Below are 17,472 nucleotides of genomic sequence, written 5' to 3'. Positions count from 1 at the left end.
TGAAATAAAATGCAAATTTATGTGTGTGTTCACAGCCCCCCCCAAGAGTAAAGTCCCAAATTATTTTTAATTAATAAGAATTTTTACGCTGGGTGCTACTGTGCAGGGCTGTAATTTCAGCAACTCAGGAGGGTGAGGGAGGAGGATCACAAATTCAAGGCCAGCCTCAGCAGCTTAGCAAGGCCCTGTCTCAAAATAAAAATATAAAAAGGACTGTAGATATAACTTAGTGGTAAAGCAACTCTGGGTTCAATCTTCTGCACCACCCCCCTCCAAAAAAGGAATTTATATAGTATTACTATGACTAGGCACTGTATAAGTGTTCACTTTATTTAGTCTATATAACAACCATATGAGATAAGTTATCCCCATTTTACGGTTAGGGCCTTGGACAACTTAGACCATCTGCAATTTGGTTTTCCATTTGGAAGTCAGGGATAAAATTAGTCATACTAACTGACTATGTACTTCCTGAGTACTACTGTTAAAGAACTGAGAAGAATATACAGTAAATACTGCTTATGTCAGTAACTAATACAGTGATACTTTCCCTATTCCTCATTTTCTCAGTTATTCATCTGAAAATAATTTCTCCCTTCTATGTTCAAGAGTTCCATTTCAGTTTCTTTTCTCTTCATATTATTTGCTTCTAATTTTCAAATTGCTTTAGGGATTACTTTGGAAACATGGGATGAGAAAGGAGAAGGGCTTCAGGAGAACAAATGACCCTGACTTGTTTCATAAATTCTTACGAAAGTCAAGACCAGGTGAAATTTTAAGGAAGGAAGTAGAAGGCACAATTAATCATGATGTTATTAGAGTGACCTTGAGTAGTATGTGCAGTCTTGCAAGGGTCATTGTTTGGCTTGTAAAACATAATATTAATATTTTCTAATTATAATCAGAATATAGGCTTATGTGCAAAAAACTCCAAACTACAGAAAAATATAAAGAAAAACTAAAAACAAAACAATAATGACAAAACAAAAACAAAAGCCAGGCATAGTGGCACAGGCCTGTAATCCCAGCGGCTCCGGAGGTTAAGGCAGGAAAATCTCAAGTTCAAAGCCAGCCTCAGCAAAAGTTGCTCTCACTGAGCAACTCAGTGAGACCCTGTCTCTAAATAAAATACAAAATAGGGCTGGGGATGTGGCTCAGTGGTCAAATGCCCCTGAGTTCAATCCCCAGTACCCCCCCAAAAAAACAAAAACGAACAACAACAACAAAAACCTCGTAGTCTTACCACTCCAAGATAAGGCTAGCTGGCTGAAAGGATCTTTAGAATATCTTTGGGTCAGCTGTAAAACTGAAACAACTAAATAGAGCCTGGGGAGATGTTAGCATCATCTTCTAGTTTGAATTAACAGATACAAAATTGGGCTCATTAGCTTTCCAGTATGTGTGGTGGTGTTATAATGTTTCAATTAGGTAGGCTAACTACTTTTCCCTGATTTCCCTTTCCTGTGTGTTTCTGGTGAATGTGAGACCCAAGAGGATTTATATAGGGAATCTGGGCAGATATGGAGCAACAGCCATTTTGGAGTTCACACACATTGACAATTATCAGCTGCCTGACCTTGTTAATAGGAGGTTGCTGTTAGGCCTACAACTGCTCCACCTTCCCCTGAATCTTCCTTCAGCCGTGCCAACTCTTGGGCCAGGTGAGTACTTAATTTTGTGATGAAGAGCCTGGCTTCTATGGGACATCCCTACTACCAAGGCCAAAGGCAACAAGAACTAACATGGCCTACAACTCAGGCTTGTGGCTTCCAGTTTGATTTTGCTCTCCCCAATCTTATGTTCATCCTCCCTTTCAGACTGCCTGCCCTATAGATGTCAAGTTCCAGCATCAGATGTGAAAGTAACAGTTTTATAACAATTGCTTAACCACTTCCCACAGTTGTATAGTCAAATCCTTATGATAAATCCCAGAGAGAGAGAGAGAGAATACGAATATTAGTGATTCTCCTTTTGTGATTGAACTCAGACTTACACAGCTTGAAACAAAATTTTTTTGAAGCACTTAAATTGTCTGTAGTTGTGCTGTGCAACATGGCATCCGCTAGCCATGTGTGGCTATGTAAATTTAAGTTCAAATTCATGAAAGTTAAGTATAATTAAAAATTTAGTCCCCCAAACATGTTTCGAGTGCTCAGTAGTCACATGTGGCTGGTGGTTACTGTATTGGGCAACACAGATACAGAACACTTCCGTAACCTCGAAAAAAATTCTATTAGTGTTGGTCTGTAGTGACGATATCAGCTAATATTTACTGAATTCTTATATGTGGCAGATGCATTACAGACATCTGTTTTATATTCATTAACTAATATAACTATGAGATAGGTAATTCCACTTTACAGATAAGGAGATTCAATTACAATAATTAAATACTTTATTAAGGTTGGAGGTAAGATTTGACCCTACAAAGTCCAGAGCTTATAAGTCAACCTTATGCCACACTGTGAAGGTCCCAGTGACCTGGCTTGGCACAAAGGGAATGGGTAGTTCTGGTAGAGTTTCCTACCCTCAAATGACTCTCCAGTTTGGACAATGAGCACCTCAGTAGTGCCCATAACGGACTCCCCCAGTTTCCTTAGATTATATGAACTTGGCTTCTAATATGATGCCAAAAAGAAAAGGATGCCAACCTTATCCCACTCTACCCTCCAATGATAGAATGAGATGTGACAATAACCCTAGCAGAAGGGTACAATCAGATGCATTATCTAAGGTAACGCAAGCACTTAAATAATTAAACCCCCAAATTTTGGGGGCTTTATAAAATAGTTTGTTTTCCATGTTTCAAGTCCAGTGAGCAGCCTAGAGTAGAGCACTGGGGGTGGGGGAGGCAGGGGGAGGGAACACAGTTGACAGAGGTACTGCTTTCTTAAACATAAAGATTCCAAATTTGCCCAGGACAGTGATATCAGGAAAGCAAACAGGGAAGTTATAAGGAGTGAGCAGAATCAGGTGGGAGATATTTAATAGCCAGGACAGGCACACCTTAGATCTACCCACATCCATCGGCCAGAACACAGTCATATGGCCACTTTCAACTATGAGGGAACTAGGAAATGTAGTCCAGCTGTGTACTGAGGGAAAAAAGCAAAAGCTTTGGTACTATGCCAGTTAATGCCTGCCACATCAGATTTAATGAATGTCATTAAGTAAGTAATGCCCGTTAAACTAATGATGGGACAAGATTAATGTTCAAATCACTCTCCTCTGGAAAAACCACCTTCTCTGGTTTTTTTGTCATGACATTGACAAGGTCAAAAGTCGGGGAATCAATATGAACTGGAGAAGGAATCCTTGCCTCGTTCAGGCTGAATACGAATCCCCCTTTCTTTGTGACTCATGCTTCCAGCTTGGCTTCCAGCAAACATCCAAATCATCATTCTTCCAGGACCCTCGAGAGTAGGACTCCCATGTGACAAACCAGTTCTGTAAACAACTATGTACTGGTAGAAACCACTAAGAGAGGTTGAAATTATGGATATCCCTACTGCATGGCAATCCTATTTAGTTGGAAAAGTTGCATTTTTGAGTTGCCTTTGTTTTGAAGCCACATTTACCCTTAACCTTTGCTGTGTTACTTCTGGATAGAAGACTTTTAGAAGGGCCCCTAGGCCTTTGTTTGTTGGTGGCTCCTGTCCTAATAGCTTTTCCTTATATTGCCTTTGGCTTGTCATGAGCTTTGATAGCCTGATCTGGAATTCCTCACTTTTCACAATCTGTGAGTCTGACTTGATAATCTTCTCCATATGAATAAAATGCCTGTATCCGTTTATTTCCAATGGATGAAAGAATGTGCCTGATAACCAAGCCTTACAAACTTGGTTAAGAGACTGACTTTCCAGAGAGACTGACTGGGGTTCAGATCCTAGCTCTGCCTTGAATAAGATCCTGACATTTCTCTGCTTACATTTCCTTATTTGTAAAATGGGGATTGTTTACTTTGAATAAAATTATATTAGATTTACAAAGCATTTTATCACAGTACCAACATAATCATGATTATTATTCCTTCAGATTATATAATTCTATATCCTTGGATAAAGTTTACCTTTATAAAATGAGTTTTCCCCCTTGTGCAAATAATGTGATATCAGTAATTTGTAAAGAGCATTTTAAAAACAAATGAAGATAATTTCTTTCCATGATTTGCATGTATGTGATCTCCATTCTAACTATAAAATATTGTTATCTACTCTCTCATGCTCAATTAGTGAGAATGTCTATTAGAACACAATGTTTGTCTAATTCAAGTTTCCATAGTTTAGGATTATATGAAGGCCACTCCTAGAAAGATCATGGGGTTCTGACCCTTCATATTACACATCAGAAGTTGTAATTCATGGAAATCCATTTCAGAGGCAAAGGAGACTTGAAGAAGATCCATTGAAATATTGGAAATTTTGCGAAGGTAGTCACTTAGACCATATTTTCATCATTTCAAAAATTGTTTATTTATCACAATATGCTGCAAAAGAAAATTAGAGTGTTCTGTTTGCTTTGTTTGGAATTATATCGATACTGGTTTTCTGCTGCCAATCAGACACTGGATACAGTCAGATGTGTCTTTGTTCAACACAAAAATAGGGGGAAAAATCTTTATTTACTTAAAATTTTAAAAGATAGCATCTTTTAGGACTTGGAGTTCACTGGGAGAAAAGAATTACAAAACAGATCATATGTGGGGAAAAGGCCAGATACCAAAATAATCCGACCACCTCTGTCTATAAGTAAGGAAACTCAGGCTCAAAAATATGAAGTGATTTGCCCAAAGTTTACCCATGTATTCTGTATTTTGAAGGCCTACTGTGTGCTAGGCACTGTGTTATAGCAGGGAATATGACAAAGTCCTTGGCCTAAATAGAGTTTATATCTGAGTAGTAATTCTCAGCTCACAAGTTTTAAAATTCCACTTTGAAAACATTCTATAACTGAAAGTGTCTCAGGAATTCAAAGTTATCCCCTCCTGCTTGTATACCAAAACACAGAATTTGTAAGACTTCACTGTGAATCCAAATGTGTCTAATGACAAATCATATTTTATATTGGGCACAAGGCAAAAATGTCTATGTAGCTGAAAGACAATATGGCCATGTGGTCAGTTCTTGCTCATTCAATGAATCAGATCATTATAAGCAATTTTAACTTACTTGTTAAAGCAAGATTAGTACCCATTTTGTACTTTCATTTCTCTCTTCTTTAAAAAAAACTATACTGTACTAAATACTTTAGCAACATTAGGATACCTTTTACTTTATGCTTTGCACATTCCTAAAGGGCAAGGAGAGGAAAGGGTATAGGTCAAATAGGACACCAGTGTTCAAGACTAACACAATTGCCACAAACATCACTGAGAAAGCATCTATAATTTATCTTGATTTTTTTAAATGGCACTGTGATCTCATAAATATGAGATCTCCTGCCAAGATCAATGTGCTTCTTATAATTTCTTGAAGTAAGGATGCACCCATTCTCAAGATATATCTCAACAGTGTGTTTTCTTGGAACATCAACTTAATCCACAGTAACTTAAATTAGTGGAACTATTGCTTTTATTTCTCAGACCTCTCTTAAATCTTTACTCAGTACAAATCCATCCCGGAATGAATGAATCATGGCAAAGTCGTGTAAAACCCATTTTTCAACTGTCTCAGTGACTAAACACTGGGGAAGTGGTTAAGAACTCAAGTTCTAGAATCCTACCACCTCCACTTTCCAGATGTGTGAACTTGGAAGTGAATCAAACTGCCCAAGCCCAAAATAAGTACTTTGTGCAGGCTGGTATAGAGGTCAGAGTTCTACAGAGCTGCTCTCTTAGTCTCAGTACTGTTTCTTTCTGGATAACCTTCAAAGTTACTTCATTGCTCTGAGCTTCAGTCTTCTCATCAGCAAAGTGAGGATAATATGAACTTCTCTGTCTACCCCTAGGGGACACAGTGAGATGACCTATGCTAAGGAGCATTACAAACCATCAACACCTGTAGAAAATGTTCAGTTGTAATAAGGGGGGTGGGGAGAATAGAAGTTCAGGGGATAGGAATAGGAAAGACAGTGGAATGAATTGGATGTAACTTTCCTGTTCATATATGAATACATGACCAGTGAAACTCCCCATCATGTACAACCACAAGAATGGGAAGTTATACTCCTTGTATAAATGATATATCAAAATATACTCTACTCTCATGTATATCTAAAAAGAACAAATAAAAAAAATGTCCAGTTGTGTTGCTGCTGTTACTGTTGTAACAGTAACAGTAACTGTGGCCACTGGATCCTATAAAGAGACATAATGAATTCACTTTCCATGAAGTTCCAAGCAATGATAGCACTGGCAACTTGAGGATTTACCGGTCAGTAAGAGCCACTCTCAAACTTTTATCAATTTTGAAGTCAAGGTATTTATTGGCTTCATTCTAACTTTAAAAGCTTTTGAAATTGCCTCACCTTAGAAATCTAGCTGTAAAAAAATATGACTTCAAGTTGTTTCTAATTTTACATGAGGAGCCTCATATAGGGGAACAGCCTAAAAATGGGATTGCAGAGATGAGTGGTTCCTGGTTCAGCTAGAATCACTTGGGTCACTTTGAAGAACCCTAGTACTCAGGCTATACCCTCAGACCAATAACATTACAGTCTCTGGGGTTGGGATACAGGCATCAGGTTTTCTTAAAGTTCTACAGGTAATTCCAATGTACAGCCAAGTGTGAGAACCTAGCATATATAATCAACGGCTCAAATATCACACAAGGATTTTCTGAATGACATTATGTCTGAGCCAGACTCCAAGGATCCCCAATTTCTTTTTTTTTTTTTTAAAGAGAGAGTGAGGGGGGGGGGGAGAGAGAGAGAGAGAGAGAGAGAGAGAGAGAGAGAGAGAGAATTTTTTTTTTAATATTTATTTTTTAGTTCTTGGCGGACACAACATCTTTGTTGGTATGTGGTGCTGAGGATCGAACCCGGGCCGCACGCATGCCAGGCGAGCGCGCTACCGCTTGAGCCACATCCCCAGCCCAGGATCCCCAATTTCTCAGGACAAAGAATTAGGAATCTGAGCTGGGTGGTTGAACTCACATAATGTCAGACTGTGAAAGAATCTTACCAGTCAATCAATTGAGCTTCTTCATCATATAAAGGTGGAGAAATACATCCTTTAAGGGAATTCTAGTTAATGTACAGCTATCTCACTGAAGTCTATACAAAAGTTTGGAGGGGTAATTTGTGTTGTATTAGAACTCACTGGGTTCAGATGAGGGTATGGCTGATGATATAAGATGAAGGGAGAGGCTCACATTTTAGAATATCTCTAGGCTTTAGACTAGGGTCACAAATCAAAACCAATCAACCAACCAGAGTTCATTAAGCACTTACTATGTGCTATGGAGGACACCCAAAGAAAGTAAAGATGTCACCCTTACCCTCAAGGATCTGAATAGATTATTTCCACATACCTGAAAAGGTCAAACCAGGAGAAGCAGAATTCAGGATGATGACCTTCAACAATTTCTAGCAGAGTGTCCTGACAAGTCTTTAAGTGTCTGCTATATATTAGGTTTTAGAGCAAGTTTTACATTTGCAGATACAATTGAGATGGAGAAACAATTGAAACAATAAACAAACCAAAAAATCCCTGAGCTTCCTTTGATGTCTCAGATGGTTTCATCTTGTTTTGGAGCCTCCAATCCAGAGGTATAGGAAAGGGAATTCTTAAGTCTGATGCTTAAAGACAGCTATGTCTCTCTTACTCTAAAATGATCTATATAACTCAATGTCTTTTGAAAGATTTCACAATCTTTGTTTTCCCTCCTTTTTCTTCTGGTAGTCCAGATGGCATCCATGCTTGGGAATGGGGTGCTAGCAACCTTCTGGTAGCAGGAAGAAGTCTGGATCTGTGAGCTCACCTAGTGCCGAGTCCAGGATTCTCAATGGCCTCTCCAGACATGTCCTCTGTCTTGCAGGGTTCCTCAGTGTCCCGTTGAAATCCAGTGGTGAAGGCTGCATCTAATGGGCCCCACAGTCGATTCTCTCAGAATCCCATCTAGGACTAGGAGTTCCTTTCTTGATGATCCAGCTCCCTTCAGCTCTCACCACTGACAGACACTGTGTCTGTCACATTCTTTATCTGGCTCCCGGTCTAGGTTGTTTATGCCACAGTCTTTTCAGTCTTGTCTTTACCATTGGCTCTCAACACAGCTGTCCACTAGGAAAATGAGGGCCCTTTAGAATCCCTACCTTAGCACATGAGAGCCAAGAGAAAATTAGAGGGAACACTGTCTCTGGCTTTCTCTCTGCCTAAACATACTGTCTTACCATTCTTCATCTATACAATTGCTCTGTGAGGAGTCCTTACCAGCAGTTCCAAGAGAAAAGTGGGATACGATGTTGTCCACTTTCAGTTTCCTCCCCCAATCTGTCTAGAATCTCTATCACTAATCTCCTTGTCACCATTTCCACATGCCAGGGAAAGAGTCAGGGCTCAACAGAAGTGACTTCATGCCTGGGTGTGGAGACTAGGTTTCAGGGGGCTGTGAGATTGTCTGAGCATCATACCAATGACATGGTAAGTATTTATAATCTCAGTTTTACAGGTAGAATATTGTGGCAGAGGAAGGAGACCAGCACTGGGTTTGGTGTTAAGAGACAAAGTCAAACAAGGGTGGTTTTTTTTTTTTTTTTTTTTCTGTTTTTCAGAAGCATAGAGCCTACCTCCTGCAGTGCTAACATCTTTTGCACAAGTAAGAATAGACTCCAAGAAACAAAGCATGAGAGAGTAAGGGGTCTTAGAGAAGGGGAACTTATCACTAGAAATACTTGCAGCACAAAAAGACCTAGATCCGGCAGAGAGAGAGAGAGAGAGAGAGAGAGAGAGAGAGAGAGAGAGAGAAAGAGAGTGTTGGGGATTATAGTTTATGAGATCACCAAACTGGCTCAAATGTGTAATTGTTTCCAAATGGGGAAGACAATTCTGCAGGAATGAAATTATAACCATCTTCCACTATTATGTCATTGTACCCTCTGGAAAATAGAATAGTTTTACCTAAAAGAAGACCTCCTTCGAAGACCAAAGAGGGGAAAAAAAAGAAAGAAAAAGAAAAAGAAAGAAAGGCATTGGCACAGGCTGGGAAAGCTAGAGGCCAGAGGTAAGTATACTTATCTGCCAAAGACAACTGGGCTTCTGGTAGACTGGGAATGATTGCCTCAACTGTCACCAAACTAGACAATTGAAAGTATTCAGGTCTAAGAATTCTCTCTGTTGGCCAGTGGCCTAATAAGAGCATTAGGCCCACCTCTCCCTGCTAACATGAGCCAGTGAGTTATCCCCAGGATGAAGCTACCATGTTTGCAGCCCAGATCCCCAAGAGCCAGGGGAATGACTATTCTCCAGTGGCTTACCTTGGGCTCCTTTTCCACCTTCTACCTGTGCCTCAGTGATAGGTTCACTCAATCTTCAGACACTTACTGAGGGTGCTCTGGGAAGCCAGGTGGAGTATGAATAGTACTGGCTACAGATTCTGATGGCAAATCTTCTGGGAAAATGACTTAATTTCTTTGACACTCTATCTGTAAACTGACATGAAAAATATTCACTGTGAAGAGTTGGGGGGAAGATTAAATGTATTAATGTTCATAAAGCACTATAAGGGCCTGACCCAGAGCAGGCTGAGAGTACTCATTAATTTTCCTCACATCAGTTCACACCCCCACCCCCACCTCTGCACTCTCCCTTCTCAGCCACACTGACAATGGACTTGAAGGAATCATGGTGCAAAGGAAGTCTATGGTGAACATAATCCAAAGTGGCAAGTATCACCAGGTAAAAGATAAAGAGTAAGGGGTGAGGGCTGGGGTTGTGATTCAGTGGTAGAGTGCTTACCTAGCATGTGTGAGGCACTAGGTTCAATCCTCAGCACTTCATATGAATAAATGAATAAAATAAAGGTCCATCAACAATTAAAAAACATACAAGCGGGAGCGCGCTCGCCTGGCATGCGTGCGGTCCGGGTTCGATCCTCAGCACCACATACAAATAAAGATGTTGTATCCGCCAAAAACTAAAAAATACATATTAAAAAATTCTCTCTCTCTCTCTCTCTCTCTCTCTCTCTCTCTCTCAAAAAAAAACCATATATATTAAGAAAAGAGTAACAGGAGACAGATTTCATTCTTCTGAGGAAGTCATAGCAAGTTATATATAGGTAAGGAAATCTGGCTGAACCTTGGGTGGTGAGTGTGTTTCCAAATGGAGATGACCCCAGGAAGTGGGGGGCATCCTTAAGTAAAGCAGGGAAGAGAGTAGAGCCAATAATGGGTACATTAACAAGCAGCTTACTCCTATGCATAATTGGGACACAATACAACTAGGGAACTCTGGCAGACAACATCCAACACTCCTTAGCATAGTCCCACCAAGGAATAAGGAAGAGGACACATTTAAATGTCAACTCCCATTCCTCACTGTTTTGAGGTGTTAACTTCTCACTTTTGAGGAGTTTTGACACTTTTGGCTTGTCCCATGTACAAGCCAAGTATGCTCCCATGGAGCTGGGCACAGTGGTACATATCTGTAATCCCAGTGGTTGGGGAGGTGAGGCAGGAGGATCGTTAGTATAAAGCTAGCCTCAGCAAAAGTGAGGCACTGGACAACTCAGTGAGACCCTATCTCCAAATAAAATACAAAATAGCACTGGGGATGTGCCTCAGTAGTTGGGTATACCCCTGATTTCAGTCCACAGTATCAAAAAATATATATATATATGCTCCCATGGACACAGATCATTCTCAGTCAGGAAGACATGAAGCAGTCAATATCCACAGGAAAAGTCTGCAGGTGACCTTCGGAGTGTTATGGGTAAGGCACTAATAGCATCTGCTATGGGCGTCTTAGCATTTAGCTAGACAAATCCACAGATTTGGCAAGAGCCAAATATTTGAGTCCTTTAGCATGGATTCATGCTTTAGGACTTATACTTGTACCTATACTTATACTTGTACCTGTGTTGTATTGTACCTGTGTTGTACAATACAACACAGTGTACATTCCCTGCAGTGTAAATTCCCTGGAGTGTAAATTCCCTGGAGTCAGAGATGATGTTCTCTCAGCATCTGGGGCTGCTGGGCCCAGAGCAGGCAATTGCTACCATACAAATGATAACTCTGTGTTGACCAAGTCAGTCCCCTTGGCCTTCATAAAGACCAGACCCAAGCTATTCTGAACTGAAAAGAAATGGTCTCAGTCCAAAGCTGTTCAGGGAAATGGTGGCCCTGAACTACCTGGGTGATTCAGAACCAATATTCATGATTTTCACAATTATGGATTCCATCTTTGTTTTTAATCTACAGATGTAAAAACCAGCAAGCAACTAAGTCTAGCATAGCAGAGTTTCCTCATCTGTGAAACAAACTACTATAGTGTCTATTTCAAAGGGATATTGAATGAGCTTTAAACAAGTTATCTTTTTATAAGGGCTTAGACCAGTGGCTGGCAATCATTGTGATCATTAAATAACATAATACTCTTACTGGGAGTTCTGAGAGAGAATAAAAAACTCCTATTTAGCCCTTTTGAGATTCCAAGACACTTAATTCAGAAAAACCTTTGCTTTCATGAGTTTCTTTTTATAAAAACGTATATTTTGAGCCTTATCATAGCTCCCCTGATGGAAAGATGAGGAAACAGAGGCTTATATTAGTGGCAAATCAAGATCACACACATAGCAGGCAGAAGGCATGGGCGAAAGGGTTCTAACCGCAGATCTCACTAGTTTTCTGCTCTGCCAGGCTGCCAGCAGGCTGTAAGTCAATTCTTTAAGCCAGTGGTTCTACCCTTGAGCATGCATCAATATACCTGGAGCACTGGTTACAACACAGAATACTGCCCCTTCCCCAGAATTTCAGATCCGGCAGGTCTAGCATGGGCCCCAGAATCTGCACTTCTAATAAGCTCCAAGGTAATACTGATATTACTTGTCTGGGGGCCACACTTTAAGAGCCAGTACTCTAAGAAACCAATTCATCAGTTCAATAGCTTATATCTGGAATGTTCCCCAAAGGCCCATGTGTTAAAAAGTTTGGTCCCCAACTTGGTGCTACTGAAAGCTGGTGGATACCTTTAAGGGGCTGGACCTGGTGGGAGGTTTTAGGTCCTAGGGGGTATGTCCTCAAAGGGGACTGTGGGACACCCATATTTTCCTCTTCCTTTTTATAAACAGGCTTTTTCCACCCTGCACTCCTTTCTGTGGTGTGCTGCCTCATCACAGGCTCAAAAGCCATGGGGCCAATTGACCATGGACTGAAACCTTCAAAACCGTGAGACCAAATAAACCTTTCCCCTTTTAAGTTGATCATCTCAGGTACTTTGTTTCAGTAATGGAAAGCTGACTAACATAAGCAGAATGCTGGAGTAAGAAATACATTCATTCATCTGCCTTAAGCTACCACTCTGCTTCTCCCTACTTAGGTTTGCTTCAGAGTTATGTACTTTCCTATTTACCTGCTCATTTTTATCATTTTTACATATAAATTTTCAAAAGTCTTATTTCTAGCAGACAGCTTTCATTTTGATGAATTTTTCCTGTGTTTCACTTTCCTGCCTCATCTGTCCCTGTGGGGGAAAAAGCACCACAGTGAGACTGAAGATGTGGCGTCATTCATGAACTCTGCCACTTCCTAACCAATAAGATCACTGGGGGGACATTTACTTATCAATAATGTGGGGACACAAGATTTTTGCCCTGCCGATCAGACAATGATATTTTAATGTTCCAAGGAGATGATGTGTGTGACCATAGTTATGTGGATGTTGCATGGCCACAAGAGAATTTATATACCATGAATATCAGGAGGCATTTTCTCTCCGTATTTATCTTCTACCAGTTCTATAAACTGGTTCTCAAAGTGTGGTCCCTAGACCAGTTGCATCAGCATCACCTGGGAGTTTATTAGAGATGTAAATTCTCAGATCCCACCCCAGACCTTCTAAGTCACAAACCCTGGGACAAGGGCTCAGTGATATATGTTTCAACAACCCTGATTGTGTGGTTCTGAGCACAAAATCTAGAGCTAGACCCCTGGGTTCAAATCCCAGTTCTGTTACTTCCCAGGGCTAACAACCCTAGGCAAAATTACTTATCTTTTTGAGCCTCAGCTTCCTGTTCTGAAAAACAGAGGCAAGACTAGGATCAAATCTGGTTGAAAAGATTAGGAAAGTGGGTTAGTGCAAAGCAGGGATCTGGCACATTGTAATCCTTAGTACCCACTGAATTTTTATTTTTTATTTTATTTTTTTAAAGCATATGGCTTCTTGACAACATGCCCTTGTGCCTACTTTGTGAAAGATTGCCCATTGTGCTTTAGCTTGCTGGAAAGTTTTCCATTTAATTTGCTTGCAAGTATGTATATTGGTACATGTGTTTTGTTTATTTATGTTGCTACAGTTTGCAGCCAGTAGATTTTTGTTTTATCCAACAAAGGTTCTTTGGTCCTACCACCTTCTTCTGAATAAGAAACATATTTACCTGTCTTAAATAATGTCTTTTTTTTGGGGGGGGGGTACCAGGGATTGAACCCAGAGGTGCTTAGCCACATCCCCAGCCCTTTTTATATTTTATTTAGAGACAAGGTCTCACTAAGTTGCTGACGCTAGCTTTGAACTTGCAATCCTCCTGCCTCAGCCTCCTGAGCCACTGGGATTCCAGGGACAAACCACCACACTGGCTAATAGTATCTTCTTAAGTAACATTCATTTCCTAATCTCACTCTTAATGAGTATTATTTTCCTTTTCTTTCTTTCTTTTCTTTTTTTTTTTTTTTTTTGTGGTTCTGGAAATTGAACTCAGGGTCTTGTGCATGCAAGGCAAGCACTCTACCAGCTGAGCTATATCCTCAGCCCCCTAATGAGTATTCTTTACATTTGCATAGCCCAGTGTTCTTTTGGCAGTATACCCACAGAAATCACAGCCCTATTGCTGGCCTTTATGCAGCCTTCCTCAGGTATCTTTCTCCTTGTTTCATAAGCTTCTAAAGATCCCCTTTTCTAAAAATACCGTGCTGCTTCATTTAGCTAGTTTTCTGACGCCTTTAAATTTCCATATGGAAATTCCTTCAAGTAAATACTTTTAAAAACAAACATCAGGATGGGTACAATGGTACATGCCTGTAATCCCAGAAACTCAGGAGGCAGAGGCCCGAGGATTACAAATTCAAGGGCCAACTCAGCAACCTAAGTTGCTGAGGTTGGCCCTTGAATTTGTAATCCTTGTCTCAAAATAAAAAATAAAGGGGGTGGGGGATTGTGACTCAGTGGTAGAGTGTCCCTGGGTTCAATACCCAGTACCACAAAATAAAATAGAATAAATGTCAGAAATAAATGCTAACACATTTGGTCAATCGACTTCGGACAAAGACATCAATACCATTCCAAAGGAAAAGACAGTCTTTTCAACAAATGGTGCTGCGAAAACTGGATATCCAAAGGAACAAGAATGAAATTGGATTCTTACATCATATATAAAATTTAACTCTAAATAGATCAAGGGACCAAAATGCAAGAACTAAGAACTAAGAGAAGAAAATGGGAAAATCTTCCTGACATTGGATTTGGCAATGATTTTTTTTAGGTATGACATCAACCTATAAACAATCAAAGTAAAAATAGATACAATGGACTTTATCAAAATTAAACACTTTTTCAAGACATGGTGGTTCACACCTATAATCCCAGTGACTTGCAAGGCTTAGGCAGGAGAATAGCAAGTTCAAGGCCAGCCAAGGCAATTTAGAGACCCTGTCTCAAAATAAAAAATAAAAAGGGTTGGAGATGTACCTCAGTGGTAAAGTGCCCCTGGGTTCAATCCCTGGTACCACAAAAAAGAAATAAAACCAAAACTTTTATCCATGAAATTATACTATAAGAAAGTGACAAAATGCTCCACAGAATGAGAGAAAATATTTGCCAAACATATATCCTACACAGGATTTAATATGTAGAGTATATAAATAACTCCTAAAAGGCAACAACAACAACAATAACCCAATTAAAAAGTGAGTAAAAGTCTTAAACAGCTAATTCTCCAAAGGTATACAAATGGCCAATAAGCACATGAAAAGATGCTGACATCACTGATCACTAAGGAAAAGCAAATCAAAACCACAATGAGATGCCACTTCATACCTATCATCAAAACAAAAGAAAATAACAAGTGTTGCCAAGGATGTGGAGAAACTAGAATCCTTGTGCTTCATTTATGGGAATGTTAAATGGCACAGTCACTGTAAAAGAGATTGGCAGTTTCTCAAAAAGTTAAACAGAAAATTACCATATGACCCTGCAAGTCTACTCCTAGGTAAATACCCCAAAGAACTGAAAGCAGGGACTCAAATAGTTATTTGTATACCCATCTTCATAGCAGCATTGTTCACAATAGCCAAAAGAAGGAAACAACCCGAATGTTCATCAATGTATGAATGGATAAATAAGTTGTGGAACATACACTCAATGGGATATTATTCAACTTTAAAAAGGAATGAAATTCTGTTGAATAAGCTAAAACATAGATGAACCTTGAAAAGATTATGCCAACTGAAGTAAATTGAACATAAAAGGATAAATATTACTATATTTATACTTATGAAGTACCCAGAATAGGCAAATTCATAGAAACAAAAAGAATAGAAATTGGGGGATGCGGAGTTACTGTTTAATGGTGAAATGTTCCAGGAATGGATAGTGGTGATGTCTGCACAAAATCATGATTGTACTTAAAGCCAATAGCTGTACAATTAGAAATGGTTAAAATGGTAAATATGTTGTATATATTTTACCATAGTGAAAAAATAATCCTAAATAACAACACCCCCCACACACACACAAATAAACAGAGGAAAAAAGAAAAGAAAAACAGACACCTTACCTTCCAGGGATGTAACCAGAACAACATGAAGACAAATGATGACAAGGAATATCTTGAATGTCAGTAAAACTTCTTCAGGTCTGCCAACATGACCACACTGCCCACCAGAGAAAAACATCCTGAAATAAAAGAAGGGGGACAACAGATTGTCACAGCTGCCGTAATCACAACACAGCAATACCCAAAAGGTCATTCCTCAACCAAGGCAACCTGCCATGCTGATTCCTTTTAGTACTATGAGTCCAGAAAATCAGCAATGCCAGGTGAGCACCAGCCATTAAAAAGCAAAGCCCATGTTTTGATTAAGGGAAAGTCACAAAGTAGAACATTATATTCAAAATGATTAGCAAGGTAGTCCATGAAGATCTATGGAAAATACCAACACGGGGGCTGGGGTTGTGGCTCAATGGCAGAACACTTGCCTAGGATGTGTGAGGCACTGGGTTCGATCCTCAGAACCACATGTAAATAAATTAAAAAGGTACATCAATAACTAAAAAATATTTTAAAAAAGAAAGAAAAGAAAATACCAACACGTTCAAAATATCAGAAGAAATTTAAAACAAAAATAGTATGTATATAATTATTACCACCATATAAAGGCTGGTTAAGATTATACTAGAATCAGAAGGATTCACAGAATCTTCTAAATAATCTACCCTACTTATGTCTTAATACTGTAAAAGGCCAGGTACTTTGTGTTTCCTCTTTATTGCATCTTATTGTCACTGCTTGCATTTTTAATAGTCCATGAGTCAACCTTTTTTAAAAAACAAAGTTTATATCAGAATTGAATTTAAAGGCTACACTTACCATTCACTTATTTGTTCATTCAATGAATCTACTGAGAGTTGACATATACCAGATGAGATGTGAGGACTGAACAGGGTAACTAGAAGAATTACATGTAGTGGAGGTGGGCACTTCAAATGCTAAGACTACTTCTATTCTGCTCAGGTGAAGGAGTTGACCAACAAAACCCATGATAGGCAGTCAGTACCTGTCATGCCATGGATGCTCAGGGAGGAAGAAGCCAGCTGGGAAATTGCAATGCACTCTTCAGCTCAGGCACAAAGCAGGGAGGCAGTTAGAGCCCAATGAACACACTCCCACACAGCCAGAGGGGAAGGGGCTGCAACAGACCAGGCTGTGTTTTGGGCTACCCTACTGGCCAAGAGTACACATCAATCCAGCCACCAAGGCAGCTTCTGCAAGCCTGAGGCAGAGTGTGCATACACAGTAGTGAAGACTAAAGAGCATGAGTTGAAAGGATCCAGCTCTGTCACATAACGTGAATGACTCTGGGCAAGTAATTTACAATGGTCAAATTACCCATTTAGCAAATTGTGATAACAGCATCAACATTATAGTATTGCTGTGATGAGTGTTATGGTTTAGATATTAGGTGTCCCCCAAAAGTTCATGTGTGAAACAATGAAAGAAAATTTAGAGGGAAAATGATTGGGTTATGAGACCCTTAACCGTGGGAATCTCAATCTCTCTCTCTCTCTCTCTCTCTCTCTCTCTCTCTCTCTCTCTCTCTCTT

The 17,472-nt window shown here is 39.6% G+C and overlaps 1 protein-coding gene across 13 annotated transcripts in view; it reads right to left on the bottom strand.

Annotated features, from left to right (window-relative positions):
• Adgrg2 (adhesion G protein-coupled receptor G2) overlaps positions 1 to 16,044 on the bottom strand; it is a 66,153-nt gene extending 50,109 nt beyond the window's left edge. For all 13 annotated transcript variants that reach the window (XM_026405434.2, XM_026405446.2, XM_026405440.2 and 10 more), the window contains exon 1: positions 15,927 to 16,044. In XM_026405434.2, coding sequence (XP_026261219.1) covers positions 15,927 to 16,044 — 118 coding nt within the window. The remainder of the gene's footprint in view (positions 1 to 15,926) is intronic.
• Between the last annotated feature and the right edge of the window lie 1,428 nt (positions 16,045 to 17,472).

This window comes from Urocitellus parryii, chromosome X (genome assembly GCF_045843805.1).
Source record: "Urocitellus parryii isolate mUroPar1 chromosome X, mUroPar1.hap1, whole genome shotgun sequence".
Classification (NCBI taxonomy): Eukaryota; Metazoa; Chordata; class Mammalia; order Rodentia; family Sciuridae; genus Urocitellus; species Urocitellus parryii.
This window is presented reverse-complemented; position numbering and strand designations above follow the sequence as displayed.